Source organism: Contarinia nasturtii, unplaced genomic scaffold, assembly GCF_009176525.2.
Source record: "Contarinia nasturtii isolate CC-2019 unplaced genomic scaffold, AAFC_CNas_1.1 Cnas_scaffold_350, whole genome shotgun sequence".
NCBI classification, from domain to species: domain Eukaryota; kingdom Metazoa; phylum Arthropoda; class Insecta; order Diptera; family Cecidomyiidae; genus Contarinia; species Contarinia nasturtii.
The window spans coordinates 971792-993813 of record NW_022197705.1 but is presented as its reverse complement, the minus strand read 5'-3'; the positions used below and the strand labels follow the sequence as shown (position 1 = coordinate 993813).

General features: G+C 33.1%; 1 protein-coding gene across 2 annotated transcripts; it reads left to right on the top strand.

Moving 5' to 3' along the window:
- The first annotated feature begins 988 nt into the window (after positions 1–988).
- Positions 989–21959, top strand: LOC116338013 (general transcriptional corepressor trfA-like). 2 transcript variants are annotated; one of them, XM_031763035.1, is made up of 5 exons: positions 989–1531; positions 11008–14033; positions 18219–18753; positions 18829–19409; positions 19474–21959. In XM_031763035.1, exons 2-5 carry the CDS (start codon positions 13743–13745, stop codon positions 20989–20991), a joined length of 2925 nt encoding a protein of 974 aa, XP_031618895.1. In that variant the 5' UTR covers positions 989–1531; positions 11008–13742; the 3' UTR covers positions 20992–21959. The 2 variants fall into 2 exon arrangements, with proteins under 2 accessions (XP_031618895.1, XP_031618898.1); XM_031763038.1 differs by lacking the exons at positions 989–1531; positions 11008–14033 and adding an exon at positions 17670–18053.
- The last annotated feature ends 63 nt before the right edge of the window (positions 21960–22022 follow it).

The following is a 22022-nucleotide window of genomic DNA, read 5'->3' as shown; positions in this document are numbered from 1 at the left end:
AAAAGAAGAATCATTGATGAAAAGAGCAGAAAAAAAAGTTAAATACATATAAAAGACCATTAATATTAATAGATCTCTCATACATTTTACTACATTCGAATGATATTATAAAGAAATAAATGTGTATTAATTGAGAAACGGCGTTGGGTTCAAGCCCTGTTCATACCTTACCTTTTACTTATTGACTATAGTCGAAGACAACAGCAGCTTCATAAGCATTTCATCAATGCAGTCTTTCGTATATTTTCTACACGCACACATAAAGTAAATATAAATGTAAATAATGTGAATGTGAATTCTGTGTGCAAAGACACGAAAATCCCCGGAACCGAAAAGAATAAAAATTTAAAGAAAAAAAGACAAAAAAACGCTAAAGTTGAATAAAAGAAATAAATAGAAAGAATGACTGAATACAAACTGATACAAAGACAAACAGCGATAGAAGAAACCAGTCAGCTTAAGTAAACGTATAAAGAACCACGGAGGATCAATTTAAACGCACATACACTTGCAATGTTAACGGCTTGTTGTGTGTGCAAAGAGCCAACTACACAAATACATACGCATACAAAGCATTGTGGCGAGTTTTCTGCTTTATTTCAATTTAGCATATTTTCTCCTCCTTCTTCGTTTGCCTCACATCAGATCATTTGGTGCTATTTCTTGTTTTGTTTTTTTTTCGTTTTGTTTCGTTTCTATTCACTCACATGTCGACTTCGTCAACTTGCCGATGGCGAAGTATTGGTTCAGGTTTATTTCTCGTGTTGTACAATGTACATTCATATGGTGAAAATAAGAAATACGTATAACGTATTGTACTGAATGCGGCAAGAGTATTTACATGCACAAATTTCTACATGTATGTGTCTATATTTGAACCTGTATTCAATGTTTGTGTGGTGGCTACACATTACTTTGACTACGCTCTCTTCGTGTAGAAAAAAAAACTTTAAGTCGATTTTATTTTATTAAGTGAAGTCATTTCGTTCAGATCGGTTGCGTTCGATTCAAACCTGAACGACTTGCTTTTTAATTTAACATTTTAAAAATAAAAACTATTTCACGTAAATAAATCGCTGTCATTGTGTGAACGTTCATTAACATTCTTTGTGGATGAAATAGATTTACCTATGATTTAATTGGAATATAAACATTTAATTGATTCGTTGGTGGTATTTTAATTTGTTAGTGGGTGAAAATTGTGCTGGAAAATTGTTATGTGCTTAAAAGTTGTTAAATGTAAAAAAAAAACTGTAAATTTGTGACCATCGATTTGGGCTTTGTGTTAGTAATTAAAATAGTGCTAATCAAATATCGCATTGCCGCTATTAAATCCGTTCAAAGTGCTTGATTGGTTATAGTTTGACACGCTTTTTTCTTTCTTTCAAACGAAATTACGAAATTCGTACAAAGTTACATCACACTTGAGTACTTGATGGAAGTTTGATTTGCAACACTTTTTCCACCAATCGTAAGACATTGACAAAGCGGCAAAAGACCACGGAGTACCACTCAATCATATTGGACAACGGTTGGTTAAACTATTTTTTTTTAAAGATTTGTTATGCTTTCATTTAACAAAAAAATTGTCTCCAGTTTTAACAATATAGCATTTGTTGCGATTTCATTCACAGTTCAACTTTTGATTTGGTAAAAGTAATTTGAAAACAAATTTTAATCTCATATTTCGCATAAATGGTTTGAGTTTCGCACGATGTCATGGTGTTGGCCATTGTGTAATTCGATTATTCTATTTTACGAACAATTGCCGAAAAATGTGTTATGCTTATGGCAAGCGACTTGGTCGTTGACCAATAAAAATAAAAAATGACGCGATTGCGCAAACCTACTATATCCATTGTTATGGGTGCGAAGTAAAGATACAAATCGTATTTTTGGCAACCAAACTAGGCACTGAAAGAATCATGATTCAAATCAATTTTGTTGTCATTAATTTTACCCAAAACGTTTATGACAATGTGGCTTAAATTTGGCTAAATTGTTTGTACTCGATTAAGTTCGAGATGAAGTATAGAAACAAAAATTGTTCGCATATCTTGTGCCTGCTTTTTTCGTTGATTATTTTGTTTAATCTTTACATATCGAACACATTTTTTTCTTCCTATAATGGGATATTTCATCATCAGTTGCTTTGTTTCAGTTTACAATTTTCGGTTGGTTTCTGTGACTCAGACTTTGTTCTTTCACATTTTGATTGTATTATTTCATTTCATTTCATTTGTCATAAATCCAGTTTTATGATACACACCATAGAGTGCAGAAATAATATTTAACTTAATTCAGTTAACTTTATTCATATAATTTTGTGAAACTATTTGTATCACTGAGATGTTTTCATTTATGTTCCGTCCCTTTTGTTCGTTCAGATGTATGTTTACAATTTTATGTTTCTCTCTCGTTGATGTTTTCGAAACAAAATGTGTATAATAATTTTGTTATGGTTTTGCTTGCACTATGCACAAATTATGTGCCTGTACAATTCACAAAATAGCAACAGCATACATACATAATAACAATAATAATAATGAGTAGCGCGTAATTATTTGAACATGATTTTCATAATCAAACATTTTAACGAAAAATAAATGCTAAACATTGAGAGAGAAAAAAATCGCTGTTTGTAATCAGAAACATATGAAATGAAAAAGAAATAAATAAGCAAGGTTGATTCTGTTGTGCCAGCCATCAAATGAAATCCATTCTAACTTGTGTGTGAGTGTGTATGTATAATGAAAGATAGAAAACCATACGGGCACCTCGCTAATACATCGAGTTGCAAACTTCTTTTTGGAATGAACTTTTTTTTTTTGGTTGATATATGCTTCACACTTACGTGTGCGCAGCTGTTAACAGCTTTTATACTCACATGAATTCTCATTCCAACATAATTTTCACGTGTCTTGAATCTGTTGTGCGCAATTTTCAATGCATCAAAGCGAAAACGATTTTCTTTGCACGCCCAGCGACACATAATTATGATTTGCACAAATGAAGCGATTAGCAATCACTATCAAAAAACGCAATTGTTTTGTTTTTGTTTGTATTTGCGAACGCATTCGTTGGCACGATATCCATTGTTATCGCCTGCACTGGAAAATGTGTGCACTGCAACCAAACCATTGTACATATGTAGTATTAGTACACGAAAACTGTCTGTTAGCATTTAGTTTGGTATATTTGCCTACCTGAATGGAACTTTTGCGCTCCAAAAGACGCTTGATAAAACTCGAACGTAATGTGGCATAACTATTTACATTGAAATTGTTGACGGGAGAGAAAATACGAAGTACACAAATGATAGTGCGTGCATAAGATATAAACTAAGAGAATTTCACATGTATGTATGTGTGTGTGTTTTGTGCTGTTAGAGTTCATAGATCGTGTTTCGGACAATATTCAATTTACCTTGAATCTACAAAAGAACACCAAGTGGGCAAATTAATTATTATCGAGCTCGACAAATTTGCCTATAGTTGAAAGTATGCTTCATAATGTTTTTGTTGTGTCACGACCTCCTGGTTGCCATGGTAAAAAAAACACATTGATTTAATAAACGTAACCAATACAAAGCATTTACGGTATCACAACCCAAAGAAATACAGCTCATTCACATACATACGCACACTTGTGAACGTATGAGGGTTTTACATTGAACGCATAATTGTTTTTTTTTTTTTTGTTACGATTTAAAGAAAATTGTCAATCGCTATTCCCTAATATTGCGAGCGAGAGAGTGAGAGAGGGAAAGAGAAAAAATAAGGTCATGTGTGCCACATTCACTTTAACTGCGAAAGCACGATCGATACAAACACAAAAAAAATCAAAGGTACATGTTTTTTCATCGTAATTGTAATAAAAATTCCTATCCTTCGGGCAAAACACAGAATTATGGTGCGATGATGTCATAATAAATGTATCTGTGATTGACTTTCTCTCTTTTTTGTTCGATTTTTATTACGATTTGGTGGATTTTATATTAAGTTTTTGCATTTCAAAAAGCGATTGCACAACTTCCAAAAATAAATGTAAATGATGCGAAGACGAAAAATTCTTATTGATTTTTTTTCTTTAAAACCATCTAAAACGATGAATAAACGGTCAAATATGAGATCTTTAGCCAATACTCTGCTTCAGTAATGACTTTCCAAATTCCATCTTCATTCACACACACACACTATTCTCCCAAAAAGTGGAAATTCAGTTCAGGTGAATAAATAGCCCGATTTACCATAATAAAAGCCTAACAACCTGGCTTTCGAAACTAAAAAAAAATTCCCATAAAATTCGCGCATTCATTCATTGATTCGGAGCAACGATTGCAGATTTTTATCGAAAAATAAATAAAAAACAGAACGCGATGGCGATCCCACAGCTTCGTAGGTGGAGAGAACCGTTAACATTATTGCAATCGATCATTGGCATTTGGTATCGATTCAAATTAGCATATTTATGCTAATTCTTAATCATTTGCCAACAAGATATGTACATTTAAAGAAACAAAATGAAACTCTAGATACAGAACGAATCGAAACTCACTTGTAATCAGTAGCTTGCTTACTCTACAAAGAGAGTAAAATGCAAATTCAAAGTTAGACTGACTGACACAAGTGAAAATATTCAAAAAGTAAACAGATGATAATTGTTCTTCTCATTTCTTGTATGACTTATTATTGATTCAGTTGGTTTGAGTATAACGTTACATGAAGTGCGCCACAATATCGAATCGAATGTATGCAATTGATGAACAACAACCGCTCCAAACTTTGATGAGAGGATAATACGAGAAGTAAGAGAATACATGCTTTGTCTGTATTGCATTCTGCAGTTCTGTCACGCATGGTTTCGTCATCGATTCAATGTTCATGAAATCAATATTCGGCGGTATGTTTCGTTGTTCACATTATGTACTTGACCGATTCTGAAAAATGTATCGTGTGTTTCGTTTATTTTTCGTTGACAAAACGTGAATTACTGTTACACAGTAGTTGACTCTTTTTTTAAAATACTATTCTCCATGGTTTTCTGTAGAAGTTCATCCGAAACTCGAGTTATTGTTTGGCCAGAGCTTATTGTGTAATCGAAAGAAATTATCAACGATTAATTTCAAATTACAAAATAAATTGCGTGTGGTTATAGTTAAGTGAACCTTGGAATAGCATCGTGATCGAACCGAAGAAATTAAAACGAAAAACGAATTACTCACTGTGCGTACTACGTACATAAGAAAAATTACCGAAACAAGAAGAGAAAAAAAAACAGAAAAAAAACTAGCGTCATGTTTAATGACGATATGTGTCGAAATATCACGTAATTGGCCACGAAATAATAAGAATAATGTTTGCAACGCAGTGAATGTGTACGATTCAATTCGATTCGATTTCGAAATCGAACGCATTACACGAAGGATTGAAGCCACACGTATTTGTACCATCATATAAATTGATGTGTTAAATTTTCTGATAAAATGGAAATTACTGTGTGTATGTATGTGTGTGAGTGTGATCATTATATTATATCAACATACCTCATCAAGATTGTGAAATTGTTTTTGTTTGTGAGTCTTATGCTACAATCACAATTCATTTCATGCCACCTTTGTGGTAAGCTTGTTCTAGATTTATTTGAGATTGGAGCTCCATTGCTGTTATTAAGACCATTAAACAAACATAATAATGAAAGGTATACCGGACTCAAAATTGTAATCACTGGCATTTCATCTATCATAGATTTGATGCGTGTTTTGCGCGCGCAATGCATGACATTAATAATGATATTTAAGCATGTGATCGTGGCTAATGTTTGTTTGAAAATGGGCATCATGAAGCATGTATACCAAAAGATGAGAATAAATTGCGCTGACAACCGATTTCTTTAAAATATTCGTTTGCCTCGTTTGTGTAGATTGTTATGGCGAACTCTTACTTGCTTTTCTCTTGTGTTTCGCTTTTTTTCAGCTTTGAAAAAAGAAATAACATTGTAAGCTTGGTTTCGGTGAATGTCAGAATGGTATGCAAGTCATTGGAAATAAGAACTGAAAGGGAACCAAAAAAAGATGTACAGCATAAACATATTCGGGATTGTTATGCGTGAGAGCGATTGAGTGAAAGGGAGATGAGATAGGTTCACAATGAAAACCAGAATAATTGCCGCGTAAATTGATACTTTAACAATTAAGTTGTGAACGATGATGATGACGACGACAAATGCGACCAGAAGTAAGATGTACGCGCGTCAGTCGTCATAACGATTGTTGGATGTTAGCAAATACAGACGAATGAATAATCACATGCAACCGTACATTCAAGAGAATACAGAAAACTCATCGAACTTCTGTCCTAATGAAATATTTTGAATCAAGAATTTCTCCGGCCTTCAATCATTTTCGGCCATTTTAAAAGTACCGGCCAAAATTTTCCATACAAAAAATCACATGTACATCTGATGGCCAGCGCCCATAAATCATTCAAGCATTACCTTACATTTTTTAGGTGGTTTTAAAACTTTCTGTGAGCCTGAGCACTGTGTATTTGGAATGAAACTGCGCACTTTTATTCAATAATATATTTTTATTTATAAAATTTTTACTTCCGATAACCCGCAAATACAATGATATCGTCTGTAATTCGTCAACGATTCGGTCTTCTTCGGAAAAATTGGCTGTTTGGTTGGACGATTCCAATATATCGGTTACAATAATGTGTAACATAATCCGTATTAAGGGCAATGCTTCTCCCTAATGTGTAAACATATCGTCCAATCGATTGCCAGTCAATTGCATCTGCCAATATTCCTCGGCAGAAATTACAAACGAAAACGAATGTATTTGGCTCAAACGACGGTTGCATTTGTATGTTACGGGGTAGTACAATTACACTATTTTCTCTATTTTGCTCCACACCCATAAGATTGACTATCAACATTTGTCGGTTGGTTTCTTCAACAAATTGCACAAACATACCACTTGAAGTAAGTAATTGTTCATCGCAGTGTTTACAATTAATAGATACATCACGGTTTTGACCAGTCAAACCTTCCTTATATCGATTTTGATTCATAATTTTTCACAAAAATTTTTGCTTTTTACTACTTTGAAATTTGAATATATAATGTACGTAATTGAATTGAAATCATTTTCAGTAAAAACATTTTTTCAAAGCCAACTATTTTATATTTCGAATTTTTGAAAACGAAAACATATTCTGAAAATTACCCCAAGCTATCAAAAACCAAACCATAGTGTAGGAAAGGAATTGTATGAGGCCAAAAAAGTATAATCCATCTTGTATGAAAATGGCCAGGTTTTATTTCTAGTTTTTCTCTCCTAGAAGCGACATGAATTATTGCAACTATTTTACCTCTGAAATTTATAGTATTCAGAAATTCCTAATTCACAAACACCTTTTAATTTCCGAAGCCATGCTGAATCATGCTGTTTTTCTTATCACAGTCTTTTTGCCATATAATCATTGTCATTTACATAAAATGTGAGAATTTCAAGGAGCACAATATAATATCAAAATTATTTCTGTCCGTCTGTTTCGTTCAGAGTTTCCTTGAATTTTCAATATTTCTTATTGCCAGACGTATAACGGTGAATATGAAATTTGGTACGAATGCCGTCGATCAAAATTCAGATGTGTTCAACAAACAACAAGTACAAGTTACAAAATCAACAAAATTTCATATTTAATAACTAGATACGAATTTATATCAATATTTGAAGAAAAATAAACTGTGTGTACGTACGTCGAATCGATAGCAGTAATGTCTGCAATTGAAGAAAGCTTAAACGAAACTATGTACAATGTATAATTTACTGCAAAAAGCGAATGTATTAAAATAGTATACACAAAAGTTTTATGCGTAACGTAAAAAGATGGAAACGCAACATAAACTAGCACATCATTTGAAGAAGAGTGAACAAAAGTCACAAAATTGAATACAACAAAGTTTTCGTTTATGTTTTCGGCTCACAATTGGATGAAATCTCAAGACGGGTACTACTTAAGTTTATTTTCACATTTTTGATTGCATTGTGCCAGTCTAACGTCACAAACGAGTGTAAGAACAGAAGTTTAAAGTATGCAGAGGTCGACGTAATTCAATAAGATCATGTAAATGACTTTATTATTTCACAAACAGAACAAAACAATAACAATACACTCTAAAATGAAAGAAATTTTAAGTTGAAAACAACGGAAAAAGTATATGAAACTATTTTATTTGAAATGGTTTGAATTGCCCAGAAATTGGCATGCAATGTTACTGTAGATTGTTTTATTTATTTAATTTTTTGTTGTGCACCCACTTGCAGTCCATCTTTATGAGTACTTGTTTCTCTCTTACATTCTGTTTCACACACTCCTTTTCTTCATCTATCGTTTTAATTTCAATTAAGTGTAATTTTATTCTCAATGTTGTTGGTTTTCTGACTAAATTTCATTTTAAACAAATGAAGGTCAGTTTGAATAAATGGAATTGTCCAATGTATGTGCTCATGCACACAGATTGATGCGGAAACCACACCAACCTAGTCAATAGTCTAAAGTAAAAGAAGTGGTCGACGAAAGAGAAAGATGATTTGAATAAATATTCATTAGTTTGAATGTGAAATTTTTAAACGGTAAACCAAATTGAAGTGAATAAAATTTGGCTTCATCGTCAATGAAGGTATTTCATTATTCGTTAAAGAATGCATGTCCGACGTCAAAATCTTTTCCGTTCAATCGTATTGCAACTATTGTAGATTGATGGCTACAAAGTAATAACAGAATTGCTGTTGCAATATCTCACGTATTTCAGAAACTTGGTTATTGTTTAAATTACGTATCTGAATGCTGATCGAACTATGTCTACTCGCGATATGACCAATAACGAATGAAATAAAAATTGATGATCGCGTGAAAAGTAGCTTCAATGCAATATTTATTATATATATATATAATCACTGAACACGAATCGAAACACGGAAAATCATCTTGTAGTGTGCATTGCCCAAGTGGATCCGATTACCGAGACCTTAAAGTGAAGTTAAACAAGCAAAATTTATAGAAAAACATGATCAGAATGAATAATTTACATTTGAAAAGAAGATATTTAAATTCAGTAACACAAATGAAGAGGAAATAGGCAATACGGCTGACACAGCAAGTAGAGGCACATTTGTAAAATTGAATGCATACGTTTATGTGTGTATAATATGTTGAACGGGGTTTTTGGTTTCATCATGTGTACGTTGTGTGTGCACAATATAGACAAGTCTTGCAAAGAAGAAGAGAATTCACTTCTAGGCTAATAGTTTCAGTTTCTAATTCTCTGCTTTTTTATGTGACCATTTAATCTGTGGTTCGTTCACTTTTTCGTTCATTCTTCGTCGTTGTCTTCGTCTTCATCTCGTTTATTAACGATTTCACAGCCGCTGCTGTTAATGCCGCATCGTTCAACATCTCCAACGAAATGCGATTTTCTGGTTTCTTTTTTCAGCATTTGTAATTTCACTAAAATTATGGAAATTGGCGCACCGGTTTGTCCGCTTTGAGCATATATGCTATTGGTTTCTACAAAATAGAATAGAAACTTGAAAGAAAGAGGAAAAAATTAATGAAAACGGGGTTAAATGTGTGTCATCTGTCACAGACGAACAAAATGAGTTGTTATGATTATTACTTTTATTTTTTCATAATACAAAGCGATTGCATTCATTTTAATGTGCACGGAAAAGTAAAAATTTAATCTTTTAGTCGTGGCCCATGTACTGGAACATTGCTTCGAAATCATTAGTATTCCATTTTTTTACGAACAAACAGCAAGGGAACCACTGTGTGGTGAGAAAAGACTAAACACTAATAATTAATAATGAGAATGTAATGAACGCGGCTGTATTGCTATAATATTTACTTACTTTAAGTTTTTTTTGAATAACAATGAAACAACCGATTCGAAAGAGATTTTTATTTTGGATATTGTTACAATAATGAAACAGTTAAAAACATTTTTTAAGTAAAGTAACTTTTTTTATTGTCCTTTGAATTTTCGTGCTTTTGGGAAATAAAAAAATTGATTGAACATATTTCAAGGAAAACTTGGGCAAAACAACATCGGCAATTTTGTTAAATTCGAATAACCTGACGAATTCTCTACGCAAATAAAATAAAATAAAATAACATTTTAACATAGATAATCTATGAAATGTTTTTCTCCTTCATTTGGAGCTGAAAAATAACTGCTCCACAACGTTGTATTTTCCATATTTCATATTATATTATGATAATCGCCAATGCGGAACAAATTAATTGTATTGAAGTTGTAAGAAAAATGTGAATATAATCAGAACATAACGATGAGAAAATGAATAAAAAAATCACTGTTTGGAAAAAGCTGAATGGCTATGTCTGAATGCCATAAAGTTCACATCAAAAATTGTGTGTTGATCGTTTATTTTTCATCGTTGCCAAGTCTATTTGCAGAGTAAATTCCAATATAGAAAACTTAAATAAATGTGTGTGTTCCAAGGAGGCGTGCACCATCACACTTTTTTTTTCTAAATGTGAATTTTATTTTGGAAGTGAGTCTGACGCTGATTTACATTTCCTCGAAACTATTTTTGACAGTAATTGTGTTATTTATGGTTTACTCAAACGCAAGAAAGACACATTTTTATGTATCAATCCCCTGTGTTTGTTTAGAAATTGTAAATGAAAAGTGCAGCAAATTTGCTATTGTATTGTTTTAATTTATTCGAATGATTTTCTATCGCGTTGCATTGCATGTAACGTGAACATGTTTCGGTTGATAGAAACCGATCATTTCATGTTTGAGATGCGCAAATTGTTTGCACTGTCCTACAATTTTCCACTTTACTCATTTTAGTATTAGAAATGTTACAATTTAATGCAATTTCCCCATTCTTTCGGTTCCAATCATTTAGTTCAAACAATTATAAATCTAGTATCCTAATTTCATTTCTATCTTTGTTTTGTTTTACAGATAATTGATTGCATGGTTGAGTAAAAGAAAAAAAAATCAAAATTCCGGTCGAATGCCAGAAGAGCCGAGCCGTGGAGATTGCTTGTCTTGTCTCTCAATTCAACTGACCGTGTTACAAACGTGAAATAGCGTGAGGAAAGAATAACATTTGAAGTGGCAGAAGAATAAGTCCAAAGTGAACACCCAAAGAAGCGGCACAAACGATGTTACAAGAAGAAGAAAAAAATCATACAAAAATTATGAGCACCAAGAATAGGCATTAAAACGTAGTACAACAATCGCTAAAGAATTTTTATGTGTTTGACTTGAGTCGTTGGAAAACAAAACGAAACGAAAATAAATAACCGTTTTGCTATTCGCTTGCGTTCATTGTACACAGACATTTTTAGCACAAAAAAAAATCTTTTTGTGGGGAAGTGATTCATGCGTCTCGTACACTCTCCAGAGACTATGCGAGCATAATAAAAATTCTCTCGCCCATATATGGTAAAGAGCACACATGCATTGTGGTTCGGCATGTTTTGACTTTGCTATCGGTTTGCCATTAAACAAATGTTGTTTGTGCATATCGCACTCGCTTGTCACTTTTTAAGTAAATGAGTGTGCTGAATTTAAAGACGAAAAAAACCCGTAAGTCATCACTACTACTCTGGTTTTGCTGGAATGTTGACAGCGACGCGACGTTAAACACAAGCCAATTTTTTAAGAGCAAAAAAATCAGATTTATAAGCAAATAAACTCAAAGACATAAAATAATTTTCGACTTCGTGCCGAAACAACGGCAACTGCTACAAAAATAACAACAATGAAGACAACAACAAAAATATTCAAGCTTGTGATCGTTTACAGTGATAGTGAAAATCTGATTTGAATTTGATTCACATTCATTGTTTGCAATTTTAACGTGTGTGCGTATTGCAATTTCTTTCTAATCCATTTGATTTGCATGTAACCCGTGTAGTGAATGAGTTGTGTGTGATCGTGATGTGCGTATGAACATTCATGTTTAAATTCTTGTGCTCTCGATTCGCAATCGCAAGATTTCCATAAATGTTTCGCTCACACGTGTGCCAATTCCGAATATACATAAAAAAGACTTTGAATTTCGTTGGCAACAAAAAAAATTTGTCTTAATTTCTACGATTAGTAAACGGAATCATCACTTAAAAAAGAAGAGAAAAAAAAAAGAAATGAAGAGGGAAACACGAAAATGTAGTGAAAATCGTGAATAAAAGTGCGCGATGAAAGATTAAAAAGTAGTCCCCACACAAGCAAACAAAACAAAGCAAAACATTTCACGATTCTCAGCAATTCGATGAGAAAAATTGTGAGTGCAAAGTAATGTGAAAATTATTATTAATTTGCAAAATAGACCGTTTGTGAAATAAAAGAAGATGCATTGGAGAAACATTTAAATCGACTTAGATATTTTTTGAAAGATTTAACTTTTGTTCAAGTGCTATTTTTTTTCGTTTTCAATTACACGGTTCCGTCTTGTGTCTATCGTTCGTTGTGTATGTGTTCAATTGAAACTCACGTCAATAGACTCTGCAAGCGCACGCAATACAACAACAAAAAACCAGAAATTCGATTTTGATTAATCCGTGCGCGCACAATGAATCGACCAAACCAATGCCATTATGCATGAATATTTCACCGTCAATAAAATGCTCGCACATTGCATACGATAAGCTACAACTATTTGAGTACCGGACTGACTGAAAATTAATACGATATTTTGCGTGCTTTCATTAATCCTCACTATTCATTTGTTTACTGCCGCGACGCATAATGAAATATGAGAGAACGACGAAAAAGACGGAAAAATAAAATAGCTAGTAAAAAAAATCAAGTCGAAACAGCAGTAGCTAATAACCAGCAGTCAAGCGAGGCGCTGAAGAACTTAAAGAAGTAAATAAAATAAAGTGAAATATAAAAAAAAACATACCAGCAACAACAACAACAGCGCAAGCGCAATAGCGTAACATTCAGTTTAGTGGAACTAATTAAAAACTTTGGCAGCAGCATCAACCAACGACTAAGAAAAAGAAAACGGATTTTAGTCCAAGTGCTGTGTTTATTATTACCATTGCATTACCACCATAAGCAGTGTGTTCACCTTTATTTCGCGTATTGTGAAAGAAATTTAATGAAACTCAAAACTGAACTCGAACCGAGTGAACGCGAGCAAAAAGAGCAACAGAAATAAAATACAAATTCGACAGATAGAATTAAAAACAAAAAAAACTGTATGTACACACACACACACGATAAATAGTTTGTGGACACGAAAAGCGTTCAGTATTTACAATTAAATCGTATGTGAATGTGCGCCTGAGACATTTCAGCCGAGACCACTATCACCACTTTGAATAGTTAATGATTTCTTTGTTGTAGCTGTGCTTTATCGTGAATGTGTTTCTTTCTTCTGCAGCCTATTTTAATTTGTGTTCAAGTTGTTTGTGAGTTACGCGCGTGAATATAACTTACAAACAAAAGCCGCAAACTGACAAAATACCCGATATAGAATACATGCACAAGAGGAAAAAGCTCACATAAAATATTATTTCGCCATACTGAATACAGACAGGCGCGCTTGGAAAATATATCAACGTTTTCAACGTTTTCAACGTTTATAAATTATCGTGAATTCGAGTGTGTAAATAAAGCTGCAGTTGCGTCAACGATAAAAAAAAAGGAATACGACAGAAATTAGTACCGAAAAGGCCGCAAAAATGAAATGGTCGTCTAGTTCAAATTCAAGCTTGAGCAATGGCAGCGTTGTTACTATGGCATTCAACAATTCCAACAGCAGCAACAGTAACAACAACAACAACAACAATAGCAGCATAAGTAGCAGTGGGAGCAATACTTCTTCAATCTACGGTCACAATGGAAATATCATCAGATCTACGGCCACGGTTCGTCGACATGAAAGCGAAGTTGGAAAAAGCGATCGCAGAAGCATCTTCTACACCGATCCCCACGATATGGAAATATTTTTAAAGAATCACAACAATAAAAAGGTTCGTTGAATTATTCAATCCATATAATAACAAATCTTTGTCAAAAGTCGAGATTCGCTGTGTTCGAGCAATATTGGTTATGATATCTTATGATGTTGCCGATTTCATCATTAGTTTTGAGTGACGTCCAATGTAAAAGCATAAGCACTCATAAAACAATAATTTTTTTTCGTCGTTTGCGACTTCTTGCTTGCTCACTTGTTATATCTATGTTGCTTTTAAATTTGAACGCAGCGGTTCGTTCATATTCTCGTCGTGCACTCCATATGCTATGTCAAAGGAAATATATGACATGAAAGCGATAATGGATTTTGTAATTTATGTGACGTTTATCATCATATTGTCTTTTGTGTATGTTTACAAATCACTTGAATCAAACTAAAAAAAAAGTCCATAAGAAACATGGAAAAAAGACTACTTCCACATGCATACAATTAGTCATTTGCATTTATTGTCTAGTTATATCATACGGGTTGTTTTCTTTTTACTTTGCCACATTATCTCTTCACTTCCTTTTGCGTTCAATGTGCGCAACACATTTAGCATATATATTTCTCTTTTTCCATCAACTACTATAAAATAATACACGTCCATTTTGGAAACATTGTTTGCAATCTGAGACTTTAGATCATGTGAGCAGCGAATACAAAACCACTTCAAATCGCGCACAAGAGTTGGCGGAGTTTTGTGGACTCGTGACCTTTTACGGGTCGTAATTGTATTGGTGAGCAGCGTTTAATTTGCATCGCAATAAGACACAAACAAAAGTAACACATTGATTTTATTTGACCAAAAAAAACCATTTGGCTATTTCGAACAATTTAAGACACAACATTTTGACTTCAAATTGCTTTGTGTCTCCTTTACCTTAAGCGATCCATGAAATTAAATGAAATGTTACCTTTTGTTTCAATTCAATCCGTTTTTCTGCCTCTCAATGACTTTATGGTGGGTTTTCTATGGCACACACACATTGTAGATGTTGTTTTGAACTTTTGGCACTTTCATTTTCATTCCAATTAAGCACTGGAACAATGAAATCTATCAAACATAATGTGTCAGTTGCTGTTGTTGGTTTTTTTTTTTTCGCTTCAACCTTTTCTCGTTTAGCATTGAAATAACTTAACAATCGAATACCATACGCTGCGATCCAATTACTTTGACCATTTCCCAGTTTCGCTATCTATTTCTTTATCAACCAAACCAATTGGCTAGTTTTTTTTTCAACTTCGCTTGACTTGCAATTTTATTATGTATTGCCCGCTCATATTTCACTCTGTTGAATAGTTGAACTGCTTTTTTCCTCTCCATCGTTACTTCTTTCGATAATAATCGCTTTGAGATATTTGCTTTTCTTAATCAACGCTGATGTTGTTTCCATTCAGATTTAATTTTTCTTTGTTCATTACAATTACATACCCAAACTCTGGACTACATATATATTTCTGTGGCGGACAGCAAAAAAAAATCGAAATCCAATTCAAAGATCAAAATCATTTTGCGGCAATATTGTTTAGGTTTGTGTAATATGGACATGACTGATCACATCATCAATGCAAACGAGATCAAAATTTATTTTCGCAAACACAATTTAAATATGAAAAATGTCTTTTTAAAACCACAGTTCGAAGTTCAAGCAGTTGTTTTTTTCCTTTGATTATGAATTTACCTATAATAAAGCAGTAGATGTATGCAAGAATTAAAGCATCTCTGAAATGTAAGATTTTCCCAGAGATACTCGTTTTCACAAAAAAAAAACTGACGACACTGCAGATGATGGGCATTTTTTATGTATTTTCAAATGAACAAAAAAATATATATGTATTTTTGAATGCATTCAGATGTTTATCAATTAAATACAAACAACGGTTGTGAGAAAGTTTTTTTTTTTAATTCTGTTTCCATTCGAATCGAGTTAACCCGTTGTGTGAATGGCCGTGCAGTGAAGCAATCATAACTTACGTTCCATAAACAATTTCTCCGAAATATCGTATATTTCTCTAACGTAATCACTTGTTAACAAATTTGAGCTAGGTGCTAAGCGCACCGTTTTTAAGTGTCTTTATGTTTCTAATTTCTGTTACTTTTTTAACATTTCCACACTGCTGCGTGGACGCAATGTTTTCTATATAATTACTTAGAAAGCATTACAACCATATGTTTTAGGTCAGCACTTTTTATTCCGTTTCTTGTCATGGACAAGTGGATGTGATGTGATGTGTCGAGTGAGTGAAATGGTATAATACTACAATGTATCAAAATTAATATGTCATAAATGAATATAAAAAAAAAACAAAAAAAATGTAAAACATTTCTATAAATGGATATGTTATATAAAGTCTGACCCCGTTGTTATTGTGTAGAGTTTGTTGAATCCTGTCTGATCATGTCTGGTTGTTTTTATACATTTTATTTTACAAGCTGTAGTATACGATTTCAAATTCCAAATAATGTGTGAGATCATTAAACAGATCCGATGGTATGTAATTGTGCAATTGAAAATTAATGTTCCACGAAAACGTGTTAAGGGAATCAGACACGAGCGTAATTACATAGATTGATGTGCTCACATTCCTTTCATATTTATTATATTAAACAAACGCTTTCTGATAAGAATTTATATACGTGCAATCGTATTTTTTTGCAATTCACGTCAGTCTTTAATTCAATGAGATCGTTTAGTCATGCATCAATTCCATATAAGTGTAATTAACGCTCTTATTTGAATTGCGTTCAAGAGATTAGATAGAATAGATAGAATACACCAAAAAAAGATAATATATTTTCGTGCGAAGGTTACAACACTGGCCAAGCTATTCATTTCTATCTTTAATCAAAATGACTCAAAGTCTTTGACGTGTTTGACACTTACAGTGTATCGACACAGCCCGAATAAAAAGATAACGGAAATAGTTGATATTGAGTGACATTCAGTTAAAAAGTTTTGTTTCTGCATCTCATTTGAGTTTGAATTTGGTTGAGACCAAAATTAAATTTCATTCGTATGTTTGTAGTTGATATAATGCTATACATAAACTATTACATTAAAATATATAGAAATATGTGGTAAAATTAGAGGCATATCTCGAACAACGGTTTTGCTTGCATAACAAAAAATTCAATAAAAAAATAGATCGTATCAATTTCAGCCAATATTTATTAATACTGTTTGCAAAAAAAAAATGTTGTCTTTTTTCTTTGAGAGAAAAAAAAACGCTGAATAGAGCATTGGTTTCGACAGTGCAATCCTTGAATCTTATGGCTTTACCGTCCTTGCATACGCGCAAATTATATTAGAGTCTATTTTGATTTTGAATTTGAACTATGTTACACGCATTTACATACCATCGACCGGCACACCGCTTGTATATCATTTACTGGTTTTGTGGTATTTTCTGAAATGTACACTATAGCAAATGTACTAGATGCAATTTTATGAGCATTGTATTGCATGGCTATATGGTTCCAGCTGGTTGTGGTCAAAGATGTATGATCGAATATGTTTATTTTGCTGTGCATATGACATGCTATGCCATTGCCATACAAATGTGCAATTATGAGTTTATATGCCATATTTTACTCCATTGTATTCGGATTTTTACTTTATGGTTTATTACGTTTGAATGTCGCACAAACTGAACACACGGTATATTTTTAAGCCATATTTCATTGTTTAAATTGTGCGATAAGAATATATTGATAAGAGAAAAAAAACAAAACAATACAAGAAAAATTGTACAGAGTCAAAAAGTAAAGAACTAATGACACGACATATAAGCGCAGGCAATAACGCAAAAATAACAATTGAACACACACATTCACAGACATATACGTACACAACATTGACAACTCAAATGTTTAAATAAGATTATCACATTTTCTATTTCTTAATTCGAATTTCAAATTCACTTCAAACTCGAGAACAACAATACACAACAGCCCAGCTATCTTCTCGATACGGTTGTTCGTTCGAATTTCCATTTGCTGTGGACTACAGCAATGTTCAACCTTTATGAAATGGTACATTTTTCAATTCCATTCGTTTGTGCAATTATAACGAAAGAAAAAGGGATAGATAAATAATAATAATAATTGAGTGTGTCGTGTTCTTACTTTTCTATTTCCTTCTAAACTTTATTTTATCAAATATTAACTAATCGTATGGTGTTTCTTTTTGCATTTTAGATGTCATCATCACATAGCTCAAGCCGATTACCCACCAGTAATGGTACAACCAAAGTGAATGCCTCCGCATTGAATGGCAATAGTAACACAGTGCATTCGCGTCTCCATCATGCTGGTAGTAGAACTTCAACGGATGCCGACCAATTGCAACGGCGTAAATGCGAAAATCTCATTTCCTATTTTACAACCCAGATACATCATCTGAACAAAGAATTGGAAATTGAGAAACATTCGCGTGACATTCATTTAGCTAAAATCGCAAAAGCACTCTTATGTTTTGAAGCAAAATTGAAAAGCGATCAGAAACAGATTCGTCAACAGCTATACGAAAAGGATACACAGCTAAATCGATTGGCCAGCGAAGTGAATTCATTGCGTAAAAAATATGGTGTTAAAGATGATGAAGTGGAACAAATCGATCCAGTTGCACAATACTGTCCGAGTTGTCGTAAACAATATTATTTTCTGAATACCGTGGATGTTGGCATTCAAGTAAATAAGCATGGACCAGTTTGCCATGATGACATTGACAAAGGTAAGAACATGCAGGAAAAAAAGTGTTGACGATTCAATCAATTTTATAATTTTTCACACATATTTATGCTTTCAGAAAATATTGTGCGACCAACATCATCGAGTGAAGATGGATTGCAGCGAGTATTTTCGTCGGAAGTGAGAAGAAGTAAACGATACATGAGTAAACGTACATCGGGAACGTTCCGTGAATATCTGAATTCCAGAAATATTGAATTAGCATTCAGTTGCAGTGATGAGTCGTTCAATAGAAGCTCCGAGAGTTTACAACCGCAATCCGAGCAAATGGAGCACAAACCAATAATTGAAAATAAAATAAAAGACGGCCTTTTGCGAAAAGGAAGTATGCGACGATCAACAAAATCAGCTGTTGCAATAAAATGTGATAAAAATGGTAATAAACTAAGTGATAAAATCGATAGTGAAATGACAACGGAAACCAGACCGAGCCCTGCACACAACGGAAATCCATTTAGTACGGAATCAGATAAAAGTAATCAATTTTTGAAGAAGTACGATGATGAGGGTAGCAAAACGAAATTTGAATCGAATGATGATTGGTATGCCAGTGCTAGCGATATGGACGATTCGGACGGAGCTGTATCCAAACCATATGGTTATAATGCCGTTAATCCTGTACTAGAGTGTGTTAATCAAGTAAGTAATTGAATTTATTTTTGAAACACAAAAATATAATTTATTTTTTATTTAAATTCTTTAGATTCTATTGCAACAATCTATGGACGGTATAATGGAAATGAGAAACGACATCACATCAGATATGCCTGCTGCAACTTCAACACCTTCAAATAATAATACATTAACTGATTCGCCGCCCAAAGAGGCGACAAACACATTAAAAAAGCGAGTACATTTTTCAACGCAAAATTCAATGGTAATGGTACAAAGTCCACGGTCAGATAGCTCACTAAATCTGTATCGTTTGGAAGCGTCAACAACATCTGCTGATGCATGTAATGGAAAGGATCTTAGTTATGCAACTATATATAGCAACGAGTATGAACCAATTGGATCCGAAAATAATTCGACAAATCATTATGTTGATATGGATTCAAAATTGGAAGACGAACAACCGTCAATGGCTGAAAAATTAAAAATACCACCAGCATTACCACCAAAGCCGCCCAACCTCATGAAATTTCGTCAAATTTTAAAAATGCCAACATTCCCCGTTCAGCCAAGCCCAGCCAAATCAGTTGATAACGAATCTGAACCAGATTATTGTTCAATTGGCGATGTTCAAGAGACGGTTAAAAGTGTTCAAATTGTTGCCGATGTTCATAAAAATGCCGATGATGATGTGTCATCGCATGCAAGTGAAGAAACTAAAACCGATATTACTGATGAAACTTTTGCCGATATTCCAAAACTTCCAAATGTCGTAGCATTGTTATCGCCGAAAAAAGATATCACGCACATAAAAGTTATATCTCAAGATAATTATGTGACAAAATCGTCTCCACCAAAACGTGCAAAACCGGCCTGTTTGCCCACAAAAGCTGTGGTCGCCAATTTGTTATCGGAAATAAATGCACAAAAAGCAAAGCCAACACCAGTCACCACCAATCAACTGTCAAAACCAAAAATTATAAGTGAACTTGACGAAAGTACCAAAAAGAATCCATTGAAATTGATAACACAACAAAAGATGACGACAATCGCTGAGTCAACAGCAACACAACAACAATCAATTTCATTGAATCCAATGAAAGCATTGCCAATCATTAAACAAAATGATAAGATATTGATGCCCATTCAAGCGGAATTTGATTGGTATAACTTAGACGTGGAATATGGAAAATTATTACCCTCAAATATTCTGGAAAATGGTAAAGAATCAGAAACGCACGATCAAGTTGAATACAATTTAGATGCTGAGTTCTCATTGACATCATGCTCCGAAAATAATTCATCACTTGAATCGAGTAGTAGCACAATTCATTTTGTTCCAATAACAGTTGCTAAAGATTGCACGATGGCAAATGGAACCGGTAATAATCAAATATCAGATGAAGATATTACGTCCACCAAACCGAATGCACAATTATTAAATCCAGCTCGTTTAAAAAAACTAATCAATAAATCAACAACGTCACAATCTCAAGCTGATGTTAATGTTAAGTCGTTTGATACATTCTTAGAGCAAACCGGTCTTACAGAAAAACCATTACCATTACCACAAAAACGTAAAATTTTCTATAATGCACCATTTGTTTAGTGTTGTAGCACACAAAATATAGCTTATTCGCTATGCAAAAAAATAATACGAACGGAGGCAGCAACGAATGAACGAATGAAAGCGAAAATCGAAAAAAAACTCTATCGATTTAATTTCAATCTTATAGTTAAAATGAAACAATGGCAACATTCGAATCGCACAAGTCTATAAACATAGTACCGCTAAGATAAAAAAAAACTTTTCGATTTTATTTAAGGCACGTTCAAAACTATTTATTTTTTTATATTGTTTTCCTCCAAAAATTATTATTCTTTATTTAATTCAATTTTACTTTTATAAAATGTAATACATTCAATATATTTTCATGGGCTTGTAAATGCTGTTGTACGAATGAGCTGTACAATTTATGTGTTAATACTACTATTTATGTATTCTTTATAGTGATATTTTGGTTTTTCTTTCACTCTTTCAAGTTAAATTTAATTCGTTGGTGGAAACAATTGTCTTGCGACAAATTATACTGTTTTGACATTCAACGAGACATTTGCATTTAAAATATTATCTCTAGATGGATCAAAGCGAAAAAAATAATTTAAAAAAAAACATACATTTGCGGAAGTTTAACATTTCGAAGAACTTTCTTATGTGTATTCGTTTATCGCAAGACGTATCATAAATCAAGGTACGATACCTTATTCAACCATTATCAGATCAATGGTATTGGTTTATTGAAATATGAACGATTTATAGATGATGAAAAAATGTTACAGAATAATGGATTACCCAAAGGCAAAAATCATTCCACCAAAATCCATTTGATTGAAACCGAATAAAAAGGAAATTGATTCGGTCTATATGTTATGCGTATAAGCCAAGGATCTAATAAGAGCAAAAAAAAAAACATCCAGATATGTCAAAGAAATCAGTTGTGCAGAACATTCCAACCTCGAAATGTGTAACTTTTTTGTAAAGATGAAAAAAATATGAAATAAAATTGACTATTGAAATTTGGTGTGTATATTTTTTTCTTTATTTTTGTTTGAAGCCCAAGAGATTGTCTAAAGATAAGG

Bases quoted from the DNA above. Each gene is read 5' to 3' on its own strand.
- LOC116338013 (XM_031763035.1), top strand. From the start codon at position 13,743: ATGAAATGGTCGTCTAGTTCAAATTCAAGCTTGAGCAATGGCAGCGTT. The intron at 14,034-18,218 runs GTTCGTTGAATT...TTTGCATTTTAG, and splicing joins AGAATCACAACAATAAAAAG to ATGTCATCATCACATAGCTC. The intron at 18,754-18,828 runs GTAAGAACATGC...TTATGCTTTCAG, and splicing joins CCATGATGACATTGACAAAG to AAAATATTGTGCGACCAACA.